This window comes from Suillus bovinus, assembly GCF_016758785.1.
Source record: "Suillus bovinus strain UH-Sbo-P2 chromosome Unknown EDB93scaffold_3, whole genome shotgun sequence".
NCBI classification, from domain to species: Eukaryota; Fungi; Basidiomycota; class Agaricomycetes; order Boletales; family Suillaceae; genus Suillus; species Suillus bovinus.
Genome location: NW_024542059.1, coordinates 42,889 through 65,100, shown reverse-complemented (window position 1 = coordinate 65,100; position 22,212 = coordinate 42,889). Strand labels below are relative to the sequence as shown.

The 22,212-nt window shown below is 48.4% G+C and overlaps 12 protein-coding genes across 12 annotated transcripts; 5 read left to right on the top strand and 7 right to left on the bottom strand.

Annotated features, from left to right (window-relative positions):
- The first annotated feature begins 585 nt into the window (after positions 1 to 585).
- Positions 586 to 2,792, top strand: EDB93DRAFT_423847 (uncharacterized protein). The gene is made up of 4 exons (XM_041456321.1): positions 586 to 891; positions 949 to 1,361; positions 1,413 to 2,650; positions 2,712 to 2,792. Exons 1-3 carry the CDS (start codon positions 685 to 687, stop codon positions 2,443 to 2,445), a joined length of 1,653 nt encoding a protein of 550 aa, XP_041312554.1. The 5' UTR covers positions 586 to 684; the 3' UTR covers positions 2,446 to 2,650; positions 2,712 to 2,792.
- On the bottom strand, positions 2,581 to 3,810 carry EDB93DRAFT_1076281 (uncharacterized protein; the record flags this gene model as incomplete). Its single annotated transcript, XM_041445222.1, has 3 exons — positions 2,581 to 3,021; positions 3,091 to 3,639; positions 3,691 to 3,810. The coding sequence occupies 3 exons, from the start codon at positions 3,808 to 3,810 to the stop codon at positions 2,581 to 2,583; spliced, it is 1,110 nt and encodes a 369-aa protein (XP_041312553.1).
- Positions 3,811 to 4,006: 196 nt separating this feature from the next.
- EDB93DRAFT_1116484 (Pkinase-domain-containing protein) lies at positions 4,007 to 6,078 on the top strand. The gene is made up of 7 exons (XM_041448331.1): positions 4,007 to 4,243; positions 4,290 to 4,302; positions 4,358 to 4,386; positions 4,442 to 4,867; positions 4,919 to 5,134; positions 5,187 to 5,265; positions 5,317 to 6,078. The coding sequence occupies exons 1-7, from the start codon at positions 4,229 to 4,231 to the stop codon at positions 5,778 to 5,780; spliced, it is 1,242 nt and encodes a 413-aa protein (XP_041312552.1). The 5' UTR covers positions 4,007 to 4,228; the 3' UTR covers positions 5,781 to 6,078.
- Positions 6,079 to 6,138: 60 nt separating this feature from the next.
- EDB93DRAFT_423527 (cyclic nucleotide-binding-like protein) lies at positions 6,139 to 8,163 on the top strand. Its single transcript, XM_041456320.1, has 2 exons — positions 6,139 to 7,657; positions 7,713 to 8,163. Exons 1-2 carry the CDS (start codon positions 6,325 to 6,327, stop codon positions 7,904 to 7,906), a joined length of 1,527 nt encoding a protein of 508 aa, XP_041312551.1. The 5' UTR covers positions 6,139 to 6,324; the 3' UTR covers positions 7,907 to 8,163.
- A 239-nt stretch (positions 8,164 to 8,402) lies between these two features.
- Positions 8,403 to 10,103, top strand: EDB93DRAFT_1282791 (uncharacterized protein; the record flags this gene model as incomplete). The annotated part of the gene is made up of 5 exons (XM_041454463.1): positions 8,403 to 8,442; positions 8,492 to 8,504; positions 8,558 to 8,674; positions 8,730 to 8,789; positions 8,846 to 10,103. The coding sequence occupies 5 exons, from the start codon at positions 8,403 to 8,405 to the stop codon at positions 9,810 to 9,812; spliced, it is 1,197 nt and encodes a 398-aa protein (XP_041312550.1). The 3' UTR covers positions 9,813 to 10,103.
- A 38-nt stretch (positions 10,104 to 10,141) lies between these two features.
- EDB93DRAFT_1116475 (uncharacterized protein) lies at positions 10,142 to 10,664 on the bottom strand. Its single transcript, XM_041448330.1, has 2 exons — positions 10,622 to 10,664; positions 10,142 to 10,559 (listed from the first exon to the last, which is right to left on the bottom strand). The coding sequence occupies exon 2, from the start codon at positions 10,445 to 10,447 to the stop codon at positions 10,211 to 10,213; it is 237 nt and encodes a 78-aa protein (XP_041312549.1). The 5' UTR covers positions 10,448 to 10,559; positions 10,622 to 10,664; the 3' UTR covers positions 10,142 to 10,210.
- EDB93DRAFT_1116450 (major facilitator superfamily domain-containing protein) lies at positions 10,142 to 12,733 on the bottom strand. The gene is made up of 15 exons (XM_041448329.1): positions 12,543 to 12,733; positions 12,467 to 12,479; positions 12,162 to 12,241; positions 12,064 to 12,112; positions 11,933 to 12,011; positions 11,847 to 11,874; positions 11,725 to 11,798; positions 11,597 to 11,665; positions 11,518 to 11,550; positions 11,421 to 11,462; positions 11,268 to 11,370; positions 11,101 to 11,214; positions 10,957 to 11,050; positions 10,724 to 10,903; positions 10,142 to 10,664 (listed from the first exon to the last, which is right to left on the bottom strand). Exons 1-15 carry the CDS (start codon positions 12,654 to 12,656, stop codon positions 10,498 to 10,500), a joined length of 1,239 nt encoding a protein of 412 aa, XP_041312548.1. The 5' UTR covers positions 12,657 to 12,733; the 3' UTR covers positions 10,142 to 10,497.
- Positions 12,734 to 13,615: 882 nt separating this feature from the next.
- Positions 13,616 to 15,556, top strand: EDB93DRAFT_1075577 (uncharacterized protein; the record flags this gene model as incomplete). Its single annotated transcript, XM_041445173.1, has 7 exons — positions 13,616 to 13,670; positions 13,729 to 13,846; positions 13,907 to 14,562; positions 14,614 to 14,846; positions 14,892 to 15,101; positions 15,154 to 15,370; positions 15,426 to 15,556. The coding sequence occupies 7 exons, from the start codon at positions 13,616 to 13,618 to the stop codon at positions 15,554 to 15,556; spliced, it is 1,620 nt and encodes a 539-aa protein (XP_041312547.1).
- Positions 15,557 to 15,876: 320 nt separating this feature from the next.
- Positions 15,877 to 16,511, bottom strand: EDB93DRAFT_1075676 (RNA polymerase I; the record flags this gene model as incomplete). Its single annotated transcript, XM_041445182.1, has 4 exons — positions 15,877 to 15,985; positions 16,040 to 16,074; positions 16,134 to 16,375; positions 16,427 to 16,511. The coding sequence occupies 4 exons, from the start codon at positions 16,509 to 16,511 to the stop codon at positions 15,877 to 15,879; spliced, it is 471 nt and encodes a 156-aa protein (XP_041312546.1).
- EDB93DRAFT_421709 (para-hydroxybenzoate-polyprenyltransferase) lies at positions 16,500 to 18,170 on the bottom strand. The gene is made up of 7 exons (XM_041456315.1): positions 18,049 to 18,170; positions 17,736 to 17,989; positions 17,526 to 17,678; positions 17,352 to 17,469; positions 17,211 to 17,296; positions 17,024 to 17,157; positions 16,500 to 16,977 (listed from the first exon to the last, which is right to left on the bottom strand). The coding sequence occupies exons 1-7, from the start codon at positions 18,117 to 18,119 to the stop codon at positions 16,660 to 16,662; spliced, it is 1,134 nt and encodes a 377-aa protein (XP_041312545.1). The 5' UTR covers positions 18,120 to 18,170; the 3' UTR covers positions 16,500 to 16,659.
- A 656-nt stretch (positions 18,171 to 18,826) lies between these two features.
- EDB93DRAFT_1099924 (immunoglobulin E-set) lies at positions 18,827 to 19,817 on the bottom strand (the record flags this gene model as incomplete). The annotated part of the gene is made up of 8 exons (XM_041446960.1): positions 18,827 to 18,864; positions 18,924 to 19,088; positions 19,144 to 19,186; positions 19,241 to 19,280; positions 19,331 to 19,467; positions 19,516 to 19,652; positions 19,711 to 19,750; positions 19,809 to 19,817. The coding sequence occupies 8 exons, from the start codon at positions 19,815 to 19,817 to the stop codon at positions 18,827 to 18,829; spliced, it is 609 nt and encodes a 202-aa protein (XP_041312544.1).
- Positions 19,818 to 20,054: 237 nt separating this feature from the next.
- EDB93DRAFT_1237635 (uncharacterized protein) lies at positions 20,055 to 22,174 on the bottom strand (the record flags this gene model as incomplete). Its single annotated transcript, XM_041451442.1, has 9 exons — positions 20,055 to 20,296; positions 20,530 to 20,631; positions 20,687 to 20,786; positions 20,841 to 20,924; positions 21,019 to 21,320; positions 21,371 to 21,424; positions 21,471 to 21,813; positions 21,873 to 22,060; positions 22,114 to 22,174. The coding sequence occupies 9 exons, from the start codon at positions 22,172 to 22,174 to the stop codon at positions 20,055 to 20,057; spliced, it is 1,476 nt and encodes a 491-aa protein (XP_041312543.1).
- Positions 22,175 to 22,212: the final 38 nt, after the last annotated feature.

The window sequence follows — 22,212 nt, the reverse complement described above, 5'->3', positions numbered from 1 at the left end:
AATAAATAAGAATACATTCGTGTCCATGATATAGAAAGTCGTACTTGAAAACAACGAAGGCCACCTTCAGATTATTCTCCAATAGTCTCTGTGGGTTTGCGTTAATCAGACTGCCTGCACAGCCGAAAGGTAATTCAGGATGTGAAATACCCGGCGAAAGTTAATTTGACGGTGCAGTACAAGGATAACACTTGAATATGAATGTATACCGTAACTGAGCTACTCCTGGGCACCTCCTTGATGACCCGCGAAGACCCATGATCAGCATGAATGAGCAAAATTCAAATAGAGAGAAAGGAATCGCGCACTGGTAAGGGAAAGAAGAGAACACTGAAGAGGAAGGAACATCAATATTAATGTTGCACACCAGTGCACGGTGCCAATGCGTGGAGTGAGTCGCGTTGACACTTTACGTTAAGCAGTATTAATACTCTCCTTATATTAATGCGACCTGCGAGTCTAAGACGTATTATGTCGCGTGCATGATGTGTATACCTGCAATGTACACTGTTCAGGACGTCGTACGACTTTGGAGGATTCAAGGACATCGACCATTCAGAGTCAGCCACCAGTAAATTGAGATTTGATCCAATGGGGTAGTCACGTGGACGAGTTCCACGTAGCCGAGAACTATGCAGTGTCAGAGAACGCAGTACTCATCACTCTGGCACCACCATAACAACAATGTCCGAGTCCCTCGTCACTGTTCGCATCGAGCTCCCCACTTATTCTCTCTCTTTTACTATTGAAGTTTCTATTTCTGCTACCGTGCTCGATGTCAAACATGCAATTTCAGCGTCCTGCCCCGGACAGCCCCGTGTCGAGGGACAGCGCATAATCTGGAGGGGGCGCTACCTCGGGGACCAGGAGAAAATTTCAGATATATGGAAGGTAAAGAGGAGTTTACGACTTTTGCAGACAACATCTGATCCCAGCTTTAGACGGCAGATGAGCAACGCATCGTCCATTTATCAGTGCATCCCTCCGGTTGGTCTGGTGCTCCCCCATCTTCGAGTGCAACAACCACCACAATCCCTACATCCGACAAAGGGAAATTTCCCTTATCACAAAGAGACGTTCCTTCCAACATCCCCCTCGGCGTCTCCCGGGATGCAATCTCATCCTTTCGCACATTTACCTTTGGAGCACCAATTCATTGCTTATATCCATCAAGCTGCTCTATCAAAGCTCACTAGAGGGCTCATTGAGCACCAACAATGTTCAATAATTCCATCTCGCACAGTTGCATTGGAGAACCTTGAGAAGAAGGGATACGTTTGGCCTTCAGTCTTGGATGAACCATACCCTCTCTCTCAGCATGGTGATGGCTCTGGACTACAATACGAATTGATGATGACTGAGTGAGCCTATTTTTGCTCATAGTGAGATGTGCTTCAATTAATTGTTATTAGTGGCAAGTCATACCTCTCCCTCCGCAACCCAGGTTCGAGGCCTACCGTTGAGCAAGTACATGCTCTGAAGGTCTTGACATATACGTTTTCAATATTGCACCTTCAACCATTGCCTCAGCCACCGGTGCCAACACCGACCACTTCTTCCCATGAGACTGTACCACATCAATTAAACAACCTCCTCCAGCAACTCGGTCTTCCCACACTTCGTGCTATCCCGAACGCTAATGTTGACGTTGATGTTAATGGTCAGTTGGGCGGAGCGAACATCCCAGCACCCGGAGGTGAAGCCCAGATACTTCCGGATATCCCGGTCCGTGTACTATTGGCCCCCTTGGTGATGGTATTATTCCGAACTCTACTCCTGCTGTACTTTTTCTCCCCAACACGCAAGCCGCTCTTGGGTTTGTGCATCATCGCATGGATAATATATGAGATGTGGACGAATGTGCGGAACGTTGTGCTCGGACCACTTAATCGGGAGAGGGAGCGCTTAGCTGGTGTTGCCGCTGCCGCGGAGGCTGCAAGACAGGCTCCAGGTCAGGGTCAACCTGGAGGTCCCCCAGCGACTCCTGCACCGCCTGCCCAGTCTGACATATCAATACATAATCAAGAAGCGCAGGGTCCTCCGCCCCCCAGCAACTCTACCTCTCTTTTGGAACTCCTCGCGCGCATAGGCATCGATACAGAGAACAAGTCACTCTGGCCAACGTCTTCATCGCGTACCCCATCTTCGCCGCCGAGCCTGATGCACAAGGTGATGACCTTCGTAAGCTTGCTTGTGCTGACTCTCCATCCGGAGGTATGGAATCGCAGGCGCGTAGCCTTGAAGACAAGGGAAGGGCGTTTGCGAACAGAAGCGAATGTAATGGAACGGGAGGTTGAGAGATCGGAGGGCCAGGAACCGAGTGAAGAAGACAAAAAGAGGGAGGAGATGACAGCTGTGTTGCAAGTGCAGAATGGAAGGCGTGCTCCTTGGGTGAAAACTTATATTCAGCGTGTCAGAGGCGGAGAGTGGGTGGATGATTTATAACAAATTATAATAATCAGATATTTATTTTGTTTTAAAATGACTTCTGCACGGCCAGCTCTGCATTCAAAGGGTGTGTATACTGGATTAGATGTTCAGTAGATCATCTAGACGTGCAAGGCGCGAAGCCGGTGTATACTATTCACTCTCATCATCCTCTTCCTCGTCCTCGAACTCTTCTGCTTCATCATCAATGAACCCGTTTAATGTAGGTCCTTCGCTGTCTGAATCTTCTTCCTCGTTACTCCCCTCTTCGTCCGTTTCCTCAGCTTCACTTTCACCACCGAGCTCTATATCCTCTACACTTCCTTCATCCTCTCCGCTCTCCACACCAGCTTCCATGCCTTCCTCCTCGCTCTCGCCTTCGACGTATCTTGTTGGCTGCCTTTCGCCTTGTGATGTTGTAGACAACCCGTTCTTATGGGGTGCGAGGATTGTTGGTGCTGCGGAAGAACGCATCTCAATCTGTGAGAGCACCATATCTAGTCGGCCATTTAGTGAAAGAAGAGAATCTTGTAATGCCAGCCGGGAAGTCAGTGTCGCGTGTAGACCTGAGAGCCGTGAAACGAGGTCGGGCATCTATAGATGGAATTGAAATTGGTTTGTAATATATGCGGATAGCGATTTTTCTTGATTTCAGAAACGTACCGTCATAAGGTGACCACTATGGACTGCAAGTACGGTCTTGACCCATGTAATAAGTCCAATTCCGCGCTGCGAACTGGCACCCCCGCCACCGCCTTTCATGCTTGCTGCGCGTGGACCACGGCCGAGACGCTCTACGCATGCCGTGAGCAACGGGACCGCTAGCTGGGGCGGTAACCGCCGCACGGTATTCCGCACCATTGCTGGGTCAGAATGCGCAAGACAAGTCTCAAGCAGTTTCGAATCAGACGAGTGGAGCGCTTGTATAAGTGTCCGAGTAAGTGAATGTGCAGGTATGACGTTCGGCGTGTCCTGCTTTTGTTTTCGTGATGATTGGAGTTGTTCCTCTTCAGAGTCTGATGAGGAGGGGCGTGCGTCACCTGATATTGTCGCGAGACGCTGGCCAAGAGAGAGCTCCGCAAGATCAGCGTCTAGTACGCCCTCGATCTGAGATGCAGCAAGGTCTTCCATTGCTTGATCTTCCCCGAGCTCGACGCCAGAGTGTACCGCGAGAGATGAGGGCTCGGCGTACCGGGCATTTTTGGATGCGGACTATAACAAATGTACATCAAGTTTTTTTTTGTCACAGTGCTGAATACATACAGTGGATGCAGGTTCCGAGTCTATGAGGACTTCATCTTGGGTGGCCTGTGATATCGATGGCTTGGCTTTGCGCGAAGATGACTTAGTGCGCGCTTTTTTTAATGGGGGGACACTGGACATGGCCGTTGTCTTTTTTTTTACCTGCTCAAACAGTTTTTAGAACGATCTGGGACAGTAATATGAAACAGGCATATACCTGAAGTTGATAGACGAGGAGAAACAAATATTCTGCAAGTCACGTGCTGGCTAATGCATTTCCCAATCGGGAGCAAGAGAAAACTCCTGGATTCCAGTTGAAGAAGTTCAGTCTCACTTAGCCTAATTCCTCGAAGTGACTCGAAGGCACCTCGAACTACTAGGAAGTCAGCACTCACGCCAGCCCGACAAAACTTTCCGTTCTTGGTATTTACTGTCTATCGTTGTGTGAAAAAGGGACAGGAAGGGCCTGCTCACGATCTTCTCATCCGAGTTTGTTACGTTCTACCGTTCTACGATATCCTAACACCCAAGGTAATCTGCTGCAGTGGCGGGACCAACGATGAATTACATTCAGGTAAACATTCTGTCGTGCTTTTGACATGCAAGCTGACATAAAGTAGTTAGAGAAACTTGGTATGATCTGTGATGCACGATGTTGAGGATTGTACCCTAACCACTGCTTATGCAGGCGAAGGTACATACGCCACCGTCTACAAAGTACGTCACGACAGCTTCTCCTTAAATATTTCTTTGAAATTTATATGAGTACTAGGGTCGTTCGCGAACGACTAATGAGATCGTCGCACTGAAGGAGATACATCTTGACGCAGAGGAAGGGACACCCTCCACCGCCATCCGTGAGATTTCCCTCATGAAGGAACTCAAGCATGTCAATATCGTCCGCCTCCACGATGTTATACACACGGAGACAAAGCTCGTCCTTATCTTCGAGTACTGCGATCAAGATCTTAAGAAGTATATGGACCAGCACGGCGATCGCGGAGCGCTTGACCCTATGACCGTGCGAAGTTTCATGTACCAGCTCCTGAAGGGCACATCATTTTGTCATGAGAACAGGGTCTTGCATCGAGACCTGAAGCCCCAGAACCTTCTTATTAATCGCAAGGGCGAGTTGAAGCTTGGTGACTTTGGTCTGGCACGCGCATTTGGCGTGCCGGTGAACACATTTTCCAACGAGGTGCGTTCATGTATAGTGGGTCTCTGCACCACAGCTAAGGTGTGGAGTTAGGTTGTCACACTATGGTATCGTGCACCAGATGTACTTCTTGGATCACGTACATACAATACATCAATTGATGTGTGGTCCTGCGGTTGCATCTTCGCGGAGATGATCTCTGGAGTGCCTCTTTTCCGTGGTCGTGACAACCAGGATCAGTTACTTCATATCATGCGCATTGTCGGCACGCCAGACGATCGAGTCCTGAGGAAAATAGCGACTGAATCAGTGAGATTCCTGAATTATGGCGAGAAGTGGATAATGCTCATTTTTCTTCCAGCCCGAAATTACCCTAAAGCAATACCCAAGATACCCAAAGATTTCCTTTGCCCAAGTGCTTCCTAAGGCTTCTCCACAAGGTAATTAATGGGGCCTAATGACTTATAGGGCCTGGACTGACTGCAATGCAGCCCTCGACTTACTTGAACGTCTACTTCAATTTGATCCCGCCAAGCGTATGACGGCCACTGAAGCCCTTTCGCACCCTTACTTTACCTCCACCGTGGCCCCTACATACGGCCCGAGTTCAACTCCAGGGTCAATGCCACCCCCTCAATTCAATTTTCCTCATCCTCATGCACATGCACAGCAACAGCAACAACAGCAGCAGCAACCCCACAATCCAATCCCTCCACCAGGGTCGTCGTCTCAAATCTCAATAACCCCGTCGTCAGTCTATCCACATGGCCAACAGCAGCCCATGTACAGTAGTCAAGACGCTGCAAGGATGCAGGCACAAGTTCAAGCCCAGGCCCAGGCTCAGGCAATGGCTCAGGCTCAGGCACATGCCCATGCACAAGCTCATATGAGTCAACAGGTCGCGCCTGGATACCCTGGAGGGTTTCCTGCGCAGTATCAGCAACATGCACGATAGTACTGCAAGGTTTCTGATGGTGTAGAATTTTTTTAATGTATTCGATGTTTCGCCCCTTTGCCTTGTTCCTGTCATATGTATTGTCACCTCGGGGATAGAAGAATGTTGTAATCACTAGTCTTGTAACACAGCACCTGTTTTTACGTTGCAGCCACGAGGAGTAGTCTATCATGTCGGTTAGTCCCACAAGGAGAGGTTCCAAAAGAGAGTTGCCCTTTGTAATTCACAGCATCTCTGAAGTTGGAGGATCATTGAAATTGATCTAGATAGGACAAGTGTCAGGCGGAGCACACGTTTGTCTGATCCGAGAAGGACAACACGCGACATTTTATGAAAGGGCTTTCAATGAAGATTTTATGTTTTCGGGTCGAACAAGAAAGGTAATGACACGTGGTTACGCGTCTTTTGTTTCCTTCGGTGCCTTGCCAAAAGTTTACCAAGTGGCTCACGACTATAAAACAAACTCACACATCCAGCATAACGCATATCTAACAAGCCCCATTGATCACCGTTCTGAACAGCGAGGATCTTACAATTTAGAGTAATGTCCACATTTGATAGTCTTATTCAAGACTTGACTCGCGACGTATGTCGGGTGCAACCTAAAGACGCCCTCCAATTCTGCGCTAGTTGGTTTCAGTCTCGGCTGGAAGAACAGCGGACCCGAATACGAGACGTCCTGCACCAGCGTGGTCTCTCCACAGTCCATGAACTACCATCCGAGTTCTATCTCGACTCTCCTGTTAATATGGGCCCTCGTAACTCCACCCCCACCCCCATTTCTCCATTCTCTCAGGTCCCCCAGCGTCGCGCATCGCATCATGCAAGTTTCTCGCACAGTCCGTTTGGGACGCTTAATGTGCCAGGAAATGCACTTCTATCCTTAGACACCAACGGGGCTTCCAATGGCATGGTTGCCCCGACATTCACCCTCGATGGACGTGAACTGCCCCCAACCTCGCCATTGACAGCTGATCCTAACGCATTCACACGGTATGATGTGTCTTCAACGCCAACCATGTCTAATTCACTCTCTCTTGGCCTTGGAGATTATCTCCATGCACCATCGGCCACCATACTGGCACGCCGTGTGTCAGTCAGTGCTGAGCCTATCGCGGTTGACAGCGATCATGACGATCCACTTCCCGTATACCCCAAGACAGCCGACCAACTTCGCCGCATAAAAGCATCCACTGCAGATAATTTGGTTTTCCGTGATCTCGACGAGGAGCAGGAGACGGGCGTGTTAAATGCAATGCAAGAGCGCAAGCTCGCCGCAAATGATGTGGTTATACTGCAGGGAGATGTAGGAGAATACTTCTACGTCGTCGAATCGGGACTTTTCTATTGCTACATCCATCCTGGACCGCTACCGCCGACTTGGCTAGCAGATACGCAAAATCATGCCTCGCAGCCCGAAAAATTCCTCCAACCAGGATATCATCCCGTCTTTGGTCGGAAAGTTTCAGAGTGCAAGCCTGGAGCTTCTTTCGGCGAGCTTGCGTTGATGTATGGACATCCGCGTGCGGCAACCGTGCAGGCAATTGAGCCTTCCACTGTCTGGGCTCTTGACCGTACCACTTTCCGCACAATCATTTTGAAAGCGGCTCACAGGCGCAGGACGATGTATGAGCAGTTCCTCGCTAGTGTCCCCCTGTTGTCCTCCCTTGAGTCGGGAGAGCGTAGCAAAATAGCAGACGCCCTGGTCAGCAGAGTACACCCCGATGGAGAAGCGGTTCTTCGGGAAGGAGAGATGGGAGATACTTTCTTTTTCGTAGAAGAAGGCGAGGCCATTGTTACTAAGACACAACGAGGAGAAGAGGGTGAGTACCGCGAGATTACAGTGGGTCGGCTGAAAAAGGGTGACTATTTTGGCGGTGAGTGTTGTGGTGTTGTTATCGGTTCATAAATAGTTGACGTTCGCCTCAACAGAGCTATCTTTACTTAGACTTGAGCCTAGAGCGGCAACAGTGAGTGCGGTGCGTCGGACAGACGCGTCGCAGCCGAAGTTAAAGGTTGCAGCGTTGGACGCGCCTGCATTCACACGATTGCTTGGACCTCTTCGGGAGATAATGGAGAGAAAGGCTGGGGAAAGTTATGGTCTTTCGTCCAGATTAACTCATTGATAAGAGGACTTTTGGTGTATCCTTTCTTGAGTTCATATACCCTTCGTGTCTTGTGAAGTTATTATTGTATTCTCAACTATGATTATTGTTGTCAGGCGCCCTTATAAGCGTTGTCTTTTTATTAACACGTTCTCGAGTCCAGTATCATGGTTTTCCCGTCTCATAGACCCACGTCGACACTATTGTTTCTATTGAGTTGTGATGCCAACGAATGGTCCAGGATTGCAAAAAGTGATTAACCGTTGAAATTTTGAAATTAGTGCTATTATGTGATGGGAAGCACCCTTCAACTCGATTGTCATCGTTTCAACTTTCAACAACAACTAACTTCACCACAGTCTTTTCTGGTTTCTTCACATCTCTTCATTCATCATCTGGGCAAAGCTTTGCTGATAGCTTGCTCCAAAGGAACTAACAACAAAAGTTCAAAGAAATCCTCTCATCCACACACTCACTCAATCACCGCTCGTTTCTGTCAAATCATCTACGACTCCTCATGGATGCACATGATACTCATTTTGTCCGACGGAATTTATGTGAGCGATTTCTTGCCATCTTGAAGTGATATTCTGACGCCCTCAGCAGTAGGAAGCTTATTGTAAGACTTTGTTCGTCGTGAAACAGTGAGCTGCTAGCTAAAGTGACACCAAGCGGCGGGACCAACCCTCCAACCATTGGCACTACATCATCACCTGAAAGCCCTTTTGATGGATTCACTAGTGTTTTAGGCAGCGTGCTTGGTGGCGGGGCGACTGTCACTGCTTCTACGTTAGAGTCTTTTACTATATTCACGAGTCAACTCCTGACCCTTCCTCTCTTCTAGCCCTTCCACCTCTTCCACCCCTTCCCTCACTTCCAGCTCTAGTAGTACCCCTACTCCCTCGTAAGTTACACATGTATTGCAAGTGGTGCCAGCAGACTAACCGGTTCGACCACCAGCACGAGCACTCCTTTGACAACATCCACGCCGGTAGTCACACCGAACTCTACGCCGACGCCTACACCTACACCTACACCCGTGCTTACACCCACGTCCACACCTGCACCTGCACCTACATCATCCGCCTCTCTAATCGTTTTGACTTCAACCTCTGGCACCAGCATCATCTACGTGACTAGTACCGTGTCCACTTCAGCGACTGCCATCGCTGCAGCTCCCAAATCATTCCTTGAGAACAAGCCTCTGGAGGGTGGAGTATTTGCCGTAGTTGGAATCGTGATCTTGGTCATTATCTTCGTCGTGGTCACGTACGCTCTCCGTCGTCGTCGGCGCGATCGCCTTGAGAGCGACGTCGCCGATGCTATCACGTTCGATCCGGTGGTAAGGGAGCATTATGGAGACGAGGAGAAGGGAACGAACAAGTACAGGCTTAGTGTTAGTTCCTCAGGTCACGGTCATGGCTTTGGATACGGTCCCCAGCCTGTATACATGCCACCGGCCGTTCCTCAGTACGGTTACTACGGCTCACAAGGATATGAACAGCAGCCGGCTGCTTATCATGTCCCTCCCACTCGAGGCCCCGTCTATAACCTCGACACTGCAGTCAACACGGGTGGCACGGTTAATACTGGTGGCACAGTTAACACGGATGGCACAGCTAACGCAGGTGGCACCGTTGAATCGAGTGGTGCAACCGATGCGGCTAGTACAGTCAGTACGGGTGGTGCCAACCTCACTCGCAAATATTCGAACCGAAAACCTGTTCCACCTCTCCTGCCAAATCCCGTCTATGACCCATCTCAATCTCCAGTTCTTCCCTCGCACTATTACATGCAGAACCAGGATGTCCCGATCTCCCCGATTTCTCAATCAATGAACCTTCCTGTCCCCCCTGGTAATCTGGCGACTTCTGCGCATGATGAATCGGAGGACGATCCTTACACAGGAATGCTCAAGGCATGTTGAACTCTTGTTGAACTTTCACAACATGCTTAATGTCTGCAGGTTGTCAATCACTAAATATACCCCAGTGATGTCGATATCCTTTTATTTCCCCATACCTTTCTTGGATTTATCCGTCCAAGTGGCAGTTGCTTTGTTGGTTTCCTGTCCGACTATGCTTCATTGCCTTCAAATTGTTTTCAGTGACGCTTGTGTTACCGTTTTTTATGATTTCAATTAATACATTCTGGTGTGCTGTGCTCATCAAATGTTGTTCTCATCGTGTAGACTTAGGGTGACTGGTCACCCGTTCCAGACCGTTGTTGTAGTTCCCAGCATCATTGTATCCGTACAGTTTTTTTTTCATGAATCAGACAGTTTGAGGGTGCATTGAAAAGTCTGACACGCAAACAACTTTGCTATTACTCGTCCTTTAAGGGCTTGCCGTTTTCGACGGGACTATCCTCTTTCATCTGGTCCACATGTTTCCTGGCTGCCAAACGCTGCTCTCGCCGCTCCAGGTACCAGACCAGCCAAGTCACCCCCAATGTCGCGCCACACGTGCAGATCATTGCGATCATGCCCTTTTTGAAACGAGGCGCATCCGTAGCAGGGTAGAAGAGAAGTGGCCACCAGGCATTGACCGCGTTGTTCCACATGCTTGATGTCCAAGTCAGTTTTGGGGGGATCAAACGAAAGAGAAATCACTTCATGGAAGCAAGCACGATAGCACGTTCCTGATAATCATCTGCGCATATCTGGTTTGCCCAACTGCAGAACAAAAAACCAAATCAGCACGAGTCAATCCGAGAAGTCGCGAAGATGGAGCTAACGCGAATGTGGTAGCTTGTCCAGCATACGAGGCTCCTGCGAAATCTAAGAGGGGACGAACTAAGTTCGCAAAGCAGTACCCTGAATCAGCGGAGATCACGAACAATATGCAAAGAATTTCAACCCTGTGGGACTATTCCAAACAAGGATACAGATCGCAGCGACTGTGCAGCAGAAGCACATGTACACGAGCACGGGCCATCTTGCTCGTGTGTAATCTGTCCAGGTAGCGCAGACGAGTGTGGAAGCAATTCCGAAAGCTGTGACGCCACTCGGATAGTAATCTGATAGTAAAATGTATCAGGGAAAGAAAGATGCAGGCACGTAATGTTCCCACCAACTTGTTCGACTGTATAACCTCCTATGGCAGATAGCCACTGGCCCATCAGATTGTTGGAGCCGAAACTTTCAGTCTCCCCTGAGATGGCGAACTGTACAAACTGCGTTTATCCATACTGGTCGAGAAACGGAAGATGCTTACGAGGAGACTACATCCGTACCAACGCCAGCGGCTAAGTACTCTCTTCGCAAGATCCCAAGAGAGGCTATGATGGATAACATCCGAATCAAGACGGTTTTGGGAAAGAGCTCGTTCCTGTAAGGAAGATAGTATGACTGAGAAAATTGACCCTGTCTTCGATAACATACCTCTTCGTTAAGATAAAATGCTTTGGTGGTCGATGGCACATCAGGGAAGACGAGAAAGCCATAAAGTGCGATAGGGAGGGTGATTACGCCATCAATTATGAACCTGGTTCTTTGAGCGCTGGCGTTCCCATCAGAAAGTCTGGTGACGCTTACAGCCACCGCCACCCGCTTCTCCCGCCGACGCCTCCAAGATGTCTCATAAAACTTTGGTTTGAAATTTTCGCTCCCGGTGGAAAACGTAATATCTTACTGGTAGACGGCTGCTTGAAGCACGCCAGAGAACCTATCGAGTATCAGCGAAATGAACGAACGTTGGATGATTACTTTACAGTGTCCCAGCTAGACCAGAACTTGTGAAGATGCCCGAGCGCTTGCCCAATTCGCCGGGTTTATACCATCTTCAAGAAGCGTATAAGAGAATAAGAGAATGTTCCTTGAAGAAATGAAGCACACTGACGATCCGAGAATATAGTGGGTGCCTACGAAGGTCGATGCTTCTGATATACCTTGGAAGAATCTGATAGCGTACAACTATTTCGGAAGCGGTTAGCAGGTAGATAATGTCATGAAGGATGTTACCTGTTGAACGTTATGAACGCTACTCGAACTATGTCATTCAATTTATCAATGCCGTACATGTTATATTCTGGACGATGGAAACGAACCAGAAGGTGAGGATACCCCATACTATCTGCATCGATGGAAACCACAATCTCGGTGGGACGACCTGGAGCATCAAGTTGTCTGGCAAGCATTGAATAAGGCACCCCGGGTAGGATGATCGGTGAAGGCCTACTTGGAATCATGCCGACGATGTAGCCGCACGTAAAGATGGTATTTATTTTCTGGAAAGGTGTTCAAATAAACCTCGCTGAAAGGATATGGAGTACGTACATTGAAGTCATTTCCTTGCATGTTGAGTTCTTGCTTCATCCCGGATACGTATGCATTGTTTACATTCGCTCGATCCAGATCTAGTTACGAAAGTTATGTTAGCGACAGCTCCCCGAATCTATCGAGTAGTAACGTGAACGCTGAAGCCTGAGCCTTTAAGCGAAAATGGGTTGGGTGTGGAGAAGGCTTGGCTGTGAGAACATCGTCGAAGGTTAACGTCGGGATCGTAACGTTTTGGAAGGCTTCTTGCATTAGAAACTGCGGCAGTGCATATAGTATCGAAAGGTAAGCTAGGTGAAACTCACAGTTGGTGAAATACTACCACCGCAGTGACGTGTTTGCGATGAGTAACTTGACAAGATTAGGGTCGATGAAACATACCATGAGACAGCAATAAGACAAAATGAACCAGTCCAATTTGAGGAGGAGGATTCGCTCCAACTTTGAGGAGGGTATCTCTCCCCAGAGGAATTGTCTGACTGTTTGCCAACGCATTCTGTGGGATGACCGTGTCAGCTTTTGAAGTGATAGCAAACGAAGAAACTGAACACGGTAGATGGGCGCAGGTACACGGAATGCTATAATTAGCTGTTGATTTATGTAAAAAACCTTGACTAATTGAAAAGAGATAAATATCGACTTATACGGACTAGAGTCTTACGAAGAAAGGACCTCTCAACAGATTTCCCAACGAAAAGCGAATTGCTAGATGATGTCGCTCGCGACGGTGTGACACAAAAGATCTGGGAAAGCGACTTCATTCGCCTAGAGAGCATAGGTCACCGGTCAGCTGTGGTACCAACTTGAACCAAGTAAGCAGTATGAGTCAGAGCTGGCGGATCACCGATCGGCATTGACCGATGCCAATAGCGGGAGCAAGCCGATGTTATGGCACGGGAGGCACGGGAAAACGATAGGGGCTATGATACCTTAGCCTCTTCACTTTTTCAAAAATGAATCTAGTTGGTCTCATAGCCTAACTTCGCAATAGAATCTCATGGAAACGCATAGAAAGAGTACATCCAGGCGGTGACAGAGCCGATAGCTTGGTCAATTGTACAACTTGGTCGCAGGGAGCCGCGTATAGTTAGTGCTGACAAAACCTCCGAATGTTTATAGGAGGATTATCCTAGCTTGCACTCATCCTCTTTTCTTTCATTCTCTTGCCCACCGCAATGTGGCTCTCTCTTGTTGTCACCGCACCTCTTCTCGCCATCAGCCTCTTCGAACCAGCATCAGCAGTCCCTCTAACAGACCTAGAATCGTCAGAACATACATCCTCAGGAGACTTCCTTGTTTTCAGACGCGATGATCACATGCATACCCATCACGGTGCTCCTCTCACCGAGCTCAACGAGACCGCAATCCTTGAGTGGCATGCTCCCACTCCCCCCTCTTACTGGTCCATCGATATCGAGAACCCTGACTCATCGGTATCCCGTTATCCTGGACTCATGGCCTTGCACGTAGTCTTCATGACCCTCGCCTTCTTCGTCGCCCTCCCTGTCGGTGAGAAAATATCACGTACCTACCCCTTCGCGCTAACTCCAAATGGCCTACATAATAGGCATAGCAATGCGTGCTTTAAACCATTCATGGCACGGTCTCATCCTACTCGCATTCTATAGTTTATGCGCACTCGGGTGTGCTTCCGGTACATTATACACCAAATTGACACCAGATATGTAAGCCAAACCAATGTCCGATCATCCATTCCGGCATCTTCCTCACAATCTCAATTCCAGGTATGAAGCATCAACCCATGCATCCCACGGTTACTTGCTCCTAATCCTAAGTTTATGCCTTTCCGCGGTCGACATCATCCGCTTTTTCATTCGTCTATATACGTTCGCCAAGAGCAAATCCAAGTTCGCCTTCAAACCATTTTGGCAGAATATTGTTCTCGGACGTAACGATGTCTACGACCTCGCAGCCAGGTACACTACCTTAGACGTCGACGAAGCCTCAGAATTCGATGTAGCTGAAATGAAACCTCCGAGGCTCGCTGAACCTCTTCATGTGCGACGGAATCAACCCATTCCAACCATTCAGACCCAGAATCTGGATGATCCCGATGATGATCAAACAGCGCCCTGGGTCAACAACTCTCGAAATACTCAAGGAGCAACCCATTATGCGCAGTCTAGCTTGTCGGAGAGGACCGTATTTGAAGTTGATTCTCCCCATGGTTCTAGGCACTCTGACGAAACCTTGCATGATTTCAAACTTTCTGCTCTCATCGAGTCACGTGCTCCCCTAAATCGCATTAGTCAAGCAGCATTTGCTACCTTCGAGAGAGCATTGGTCTTTGCAGCTTTTGGTATGACACTGTCGGGCATTGTCGTTTACACCGGTGGCTGTCGTGACAGCTATATAAACGTCTGTCTTGCACATCTAATCAGTATGTAGCTTTCGTTCTATGCCAAGGCATCGACACTTATTAGACTTGCAGAGGGCGGCATCTTCTGGTGTTATGGCTTGGTCACCTTTGCTCGGTACCTTGGATCTTTCTCTGAGCTTGGATGGGCTTGGAATATTTCACCGAGTGGTGAACATGTTTCTGCAGAATTCGTGGAGTCGCTGGTCATTTTCCTCTACGGGATCACCAACACTTGGATGGAACGTTTTGGCGTTCGCTCCGGTGACCCTTACACCACCAAGCAGGTACAGCATATAAGTATCGCTGTACGTCAATTTTTTCCTGCCTGTTCGTATCTGACGGCAATCTAGGTCATGTTTTGGTTTGCCGGACTCGTTGGGATGGGAATTGAGTCCAAGCGTGTTCGCCGCTGGCTTGCAGCACCTGCTGTAGACGCTATCGGCCCAACTGAGGTTTCCGAGCCCCCAAGCTACCGTGCCAGCTTCAACCCTTTCCCTGCTCTCGTCATCGGCGTAACCGGTGCTGCAATGAGCGCTCACGCCCAGACTTATCTCTTCCAGGTACTTTGGTAATTTGTCCACTCCGTTTCCGGCTAATCTGGTTTCGAAACAGGTACAGATACACGAGCTATGGGGATGGCTCCTTTTGGGATTCTCGGTCTTAAGGTGCTTCACCTACTTCTTTGTCTGGCTTGGCCCGCCCCGCTCTATCCTTCCCTCTCGACCGCCGACAGAAGCTCTTGCAAGCTTCTTCCTTGCATGTGGTGGTTTGATGTTTATATTCAGCACGGAAGAAGTTACAATTGCGGCTATGCGGAAAGGGCGTGATGGTATGTGATCCTCTACCCCGACGTACCTCCGTACTGAAACACGGACTTGTTATAGATATGATGATGTTCCTCAACGTCGCCGTTGCTATCACATGCTTCGCGTTCTGCTGGACGTTCTGCCTCGTTGCGATGAAAGGATGGCTCAGGTCCCGAAGCAGTCCTCGCTACCCGCTCTCAGGTCCATGATGCCGTAACCACTGATTCACGATTGCTTTCCAATTTTCTTTTTCATCAGCATGTTTGCTCACATCTATAGTACTTGGTAACCCCGGTATATTCGCGGCTCTTACAACGATAATTCATAGAATTTCTTACACGATTTCACGCCCATCTGTATAGTAACGAAATATTTATGTCTGTATTGATTGTACGCTTAATGGGTTTGTGAGCGTCTTTAAGAGCTGAAGTGACAATTTCGACCAAGACTCCAGTAGGTGCACCACAATCATGCGGTTCATCGAGTACGTGCATCACGATGGATGCCGCAGTGTTTTGCAGAACGACGATCATTTCCTAAGTAACACATACACCGGATCGCCAAGAACGACATTGGTCAAGTGCCGATATGATCCAGTTATCGAGAGCAGCAGTCCACCGAATGACGCATAGGCCGTGCTGTAAGATATCACGAGTCAATACCACTAGAACTAGTACAAGCCAACGACTTACACGACATCGGAAGATCCAGCATCAAACTTGTATACCTATCGAATCCATGAGTAACTTAAACCCAGACCCCGTTTGCGATGAAACCTATCCGTACCTTCCCATACATCACATAGTCATAATCTTCTTCCAATCCCCTCCTCCCTTTCCCATCCGGCCTCCATACATCTCTATCTTTATCTTCTTCTCCATCTGCGGTAGGCGCACCGCCGTCCCGCGAGAGCGACGAAGCGAGAGCCATCGCAAAAGTGTCCCCGTTCATGATAGGGAAGAGCTCGATGTTATAGTCGAGCGTCAGGTCCATGTCGTAGTTCTTTGAACGAGCGTATAATCGAGAGACTGGGGTTTAGTCAATCATAGGTAGCGCACGCATAGTAGGCATGTCCGGACCTCGATCGAATTTTTTGCCATCCTTGTCGATGGCGTTGATCGTGAAGATGTCGTCGAACACGATGCTAGATGAAGTGGAAGCCATAGCCCGGACGAGTACTCAAGTCAAGATATTTGGGTCGTCCATCTTCGAAAATTTCCAGAAAAAGAATATGCAATCAGGATGACTAAATCGACGGTCACTATAGTGCTTCGCTCGAATTTTTGCAATACGACCAGATGAGTCCCATCATTCATGCGAGTCCTGAAATCAGGACTGCGTAATCTGCTAGAGCTCCCATCCATATCCAAAATCCAGACCAACCACATCCTACGAATCCCCGCCAGCAACTCGGACGACTCTCAAAGTCTGTTTTCCAAAGAACGCGTGCGAGCTGCGCAGCCCCGAGACCGAGGCCAAGATAGTATGGCGCCCCATGAGCGTTGAGGACGCCTGCGAGACCGATCAAAGAAATGGTTGATGCCGAGAGCGCGCTGAGGATTGGGCGGGTCTGCTCTCCAAAAAGTAGGGCAGTGGAGTGGATACCGACATTTACATCGTCGATTTTGTCCTGCGATAGTCAGAAGGTAGAGTGCTTATTGTACAGCAATACCCACTTGATGCGCATATATGGTGTCGTACACGAGAGTCCAACATACTCCGCCTGCGTATAGAGGGAGACAGACACTCCAGTTGACTGCCCCGGCAACGGCAGACCAGCCAAGCATAGCTCCCCAATTGAAAGTAAGTCCTGCAGCATCTTCATTTCAGTGCTGAAATACGACAGAAACTACTAACACGTACCTAGTACGAGTTGTGGCCAGTTGGTAATTCTTTTCATGAGCGGGTATAAAGTCACCAAAGACATAGATGAAGCTCCAAGCAGAATGCTTATGAATAAAAAGGTCAATATCTGCGACAGCGGAGCGAGAATACGATGCGTACCTGTACCAATTCAGCTGCAACAAAACTCCCAATCCCACTGTCAATTGTCCAGCTAAGAACACCAGCGCCTGTCTCTGGTTGACATCACCTCTTGCAAGTGGTCTACTTTGTGTTCTGTCTGTAATGACGCGTCGGTGCAAAGGAAGACGCGACGATGACGCGTGTTCTACTTACCTACGGCTTTGTCTAAGTTTTTATCCCACATGTCGTTGATGGTGCAACCCGCACCACGCATGACCACTGCTCCAAGTCCAAATATGCCTAGATATGTCAGAGGCGTCGTTAATGGTGCCTCTAAGGCATACGAGACCATGGTTATGGACCATGCTAGATGGAGGAAGAATGAGCTAGAAGAGCGCACAACTTCGAATCCTCGTGACGCACCGCAAGGATAAAACACCAATAAGGTCCCAATTGGCTTATCCATTCTTATCAAGTAGATGTAAGGTCGAATTTTTGGTGGAAGACGGTCGACCCATGTTGTTGGTGCAGTTGGAGTACTTGATGGAGTCCCAGATACATGACGGCTCAATACCCTTGTTGACGAAGACAAGATGCCGACGGATTGAGGCGTGTGCCTACCAAGCCATGGTATATTGCGCGCCGAGTTCCTCGTCAAACAGCATCCTGCATATAACCTGGAGAACCGGGTAAGTAATGTGATGGTCATGTTGCACTGCAGTACATAAGTTCTCGCCTTGCAGGTATGTTCCTGACTCCCACGATAAGTAAGGGGGCAGCCGCGAACCCTGATACTAGACCCGTCATGTGGGTCAAAACGTGTATGAACGATGGCCGAATATCAATTCATATAGCGGACCCCTTTTATCTCGCCGTGATGTTCTATTCGCTTGCAGGAAACGATTAATGATTGCAGTGAAACACCGAGTATCAGGAGGATGGACTACTATGGACGACCTTGTACTCGTAAACGCGTTTGATAACATGTCAAAGGCCAGGCGGCAAATTAAAGCGTGAAGAACAAGAGTGGACCGTAGAATTTCGCTATCCATACATGGAAGAGAGACATAGGCCGCGGGCATGAGCGCCACTTCAACATCACGGTGTCCTGCGGCAGGCTTGATATGGCACTTTCGTTCTCTCGCTCAGTGCTCGCTGGCAGGACACACCGTTTTCCGGACGTCTGCACTAGTATTAGATACTAGTTGCATTGCTGTGAGCTAGGTCAAAATCTGCTGCGTGCTTAGCGTATTTAACAAGGCATCACAGCTGGTCCGCTACGACAGGCTAACCGGGCAAATTTTCCATCAGAATAGCCTGCAATTAGTATATCTGAACACTTCCTTCGGCGGAAAACTTCAGTCAGCCTGAAGAACTCTTCTTCAGCGGCCACTTGATGTCGGTGGTGACTGTTTGAAAGGATACAAAAGGTACATCCAGAGAGTCGATATGCAAAATGATGCCATAGAGTAATGCAACAAAAGTCATAAAATGACAAGGCGAGAAGTCTTCGTTCACCACTCCTTGGCAAGTTTGAATGACCACTCCCAGTCTAGAAAGATGGTAGGTCAGTTTGAAGAGACCTTGATCACAGCTTCTATTAACACAAACCTGCGTATACTTCTCCATCGTCGTCCACAACGCGGCTTCTGACACTGTACGATCCTGAACGTGCCACAAGCCCCGACGGCGACTCTTCTACTTCAAAATTCTTCGTGTATGGTTCTCCCTGGGGATGCGGACCGTATGACCCAAGCATTTGCTCGAGCTTGTCCACTATGATAGAGTGATCAAAATCAAGGACCTGAACCACGGTGAGAATGTACGATACCTTTGATACCGGCGCGTTTGACTAGCTGGATGTATCGTACACCCTTCGCAATAAGGTATTAAGACCTGTCAAGCCAAAACGAAGACAAGCCACTCACAGAAATAATTGAGTGGTTCACCTTGAACGTGATCCGAACGCTGTGACAATATCAGCCTGATAGCATCGAAAACAAGCTCAGAGCACTCACTTGTATTCTACGCCTTCCTTGATGATGATTGGGTTCTTCTTGATATCGGCCATCATGGCAGTGTCCTTGAGGTTGAAGACGAGCTTCTTGCCAGGAGGCAGTGTAGGTGAATCAAGCTCTAGGGTCAGAACTGTCACCTATACGACCCATTAAATTCAGTACAAACAATACTGGAAGCAACATACTCTTGGTCCTGAGGCGTCCCCAGTAGATACTCCGGGCACAATACCAAGACTGGCTTTCCACCGTGCCAAGCTCTCATCTTCCGCGTCGAGTTTGGCGTATTCGTCTGCTGTTTTTGTAGTGCCAGTTGGCTTGTAGCCTGGGACAGATTCAATAAGTTGCTCATTCTGTTTTCCCTACATTCAATGCTGGTTCACCTGGGGTGGCAGAGGGCTTCAGATCATCCTGATCATCGTTCTACGGTAACACACCAATCAGCCAGCGATCGCAATCGAGGTAAATGTTCGAGACATACAGAAGACATTTCAAAACGTGAAACTCGAGGCTTGGAAGGATTATGAAGAGGTCGATGAGTGGTACTGGTAGATATGTTGCAGTTTCCAAGGGCCTTCTGCGATTGGCAGTGCTATCTTGTTCAAGTTCAGACACTTATCTACTGATCTGATTTCACACGCCTGGTGCCTAGGCTGGCCATGATCCAAACATTTAAGTTTTTTTGTAGTTGTCGGATAGGCTCAAGCTTCGAGTCTCGACAAGGCTTTCATTGAAGAGCTGTTTGAACCAGACCAAGGATCAACGTTTCAACGTCTCCATTAAACATCTGGTGGCAGCTGAACGCAGACTTGTGATGAGTATCGGAGGTCTTGGCATGGGTTTTTGGGGTCATGCCATACTCGGACAAATGCAAATGTTCTAGACTGTTGGAGCCAGCAGGTGTTCCGAATGCATAGATAATAACCCATATCCGATCCATACAATAACATGTAAAAAACCACACATGAACTACAACGTTGTAAGCAAATAAGAGCAGAAGATGGGTAACGCGATAAAACGTCAAGCTAAGACCTTCGTACATGCCATGTGGCTCATAAGATAAACCAACCAATAACAGGCAAGCATGGGTTGAAGTAGGCTAAGCCGCTAAGGTGATAGATGAGGCGAAACATCGTGCATGCTTTCTGAAGACAAAGTATTCCAGTTAGCACTCGTTTTGTATCTGACGGTATGACACGAACCGCCTTTGAACCAGCATTTGCCCTTACTCAGGTGGAAACACTTCGGACCGTTGGGACATACGTGACCCCAGCAGCACCGTTCGCCGTATGGGCACTGGAGACCTATAATGACCAAACGCTCAATGAGGCATCGAGGTCAAGTGTTGGATAAACGTGCCATTTTTCAGAAAATTACAAGGAGCTTTTTTGGCGTTAGCAGCAAGAGTAGCCAACTGATCTGGCGTCAGGATATAGTCATGCGAATATTTACATGCCCCCTGATACCGAAACGTTCATCAGTAAAGTGAAGAAGACTCGCACGTCACACATACGCCTTTAGTGCAGGACATAAGATAGAATTCATTACAAGGTGGGGGAGAATCTGTGTAAGCGGTAAAATGTCGAGTGTCTAGGCACTGACCACAGCTAATTAACACAATCTTAACTCACGCTTATGAAGAGGCTGAAAGATATCAGCATCGAAAATATACTACGAGAGGGTGGACTCACCAAGGTTGGGTCCACTAGCCTTCCTATCGCAGAAGCACTCATACTAGGCGGCGAGTGCGGTGTTGGTAATCCACCAGATGTCAGTGTGGGACTGAGACCATTCATATTCAATGGTGGAGGAGTCCTCAATGGTGGCGAAAGCCTCTGGTTGATAAACAATGTGTCCACATTCAGAATTGGCAAACGGTGCTTCTGCGCGTAGTTAGGGCTCGCGCGGCAGGCCTCCAAGAAGGCGACTTTTCCCAAAAGTCCGTCATTTTGCAGCGCAGCAATAGTTGGAGCGTAAGTGTTTTCCTGACCACCTGCGTTATGTCAACTTGTGTAAACGGCAACAAGCGTTGACGAGACTTGCCGGCAAAAAAAATTCTCTGAGTTTGAGGGAAGCGAAGGTATGTTTGTAGATATTCTAAATGGGGGTAAGTGAGGGACATCATCGATCAACACATGCTGACCTGTAATTTTCGTGAAGGTGGCGTCTTTGCCGTATCCGACATCAACCAAGACAAACCTAGGCGAAGACTGGCTAAAGCCCATAATGAAGGCATCAAGTTGCTCCGGGCTACATAATTTATGTCGCTCAAGAACACTCGCCAGTATGGCCTTGTTAAAGTAAATTGTTACCCAAAATGACAGTCGACCGAGAACATGAACATCCTCGTTGGTTAAATAATCTGCGACTGCCCTCGTCAATTGTTGTGCGGCCTGGCGGCCACCTTCGTGACCTTGCCTAAGGAGCAAGTCATTAAATATACAAGCATCCCCATCAATGACGCAGAGGACGAGTAGACTCTGGCTCTGTTTGAAATTGCGGATAAAATTAGATAGCCAGTCGCTCGAGCAGGAAATAGACTGACCATGAAAGTTTCCATTGACGCCACCTGAGAATTAAGAGAAGCCAACCGCCCTTTGAGAGCCTTAGCCTCCCTGTCTGCACCTTCGATAGCAGTCGCATGGGCTTGCTTCCAGACCGCAAGTTCGACCTCGAGTTCAGCTAAGCGATTCTCGAGGTCAGCATTCCGTTGAATCGTCGCCGATGACAGGTCTGCAAAAACAGCATTAGGTTATAAGCTGATTCCTCAGATGAGAGGTACTTACTCAGAAGTCTACCCAGCGTCTCATCCCTTAAGAAAATTTTCGAAACCAAATTTTTAGCCATGCAATAAATGACCTACCAGAGCTGCTGGCTGACCTCTG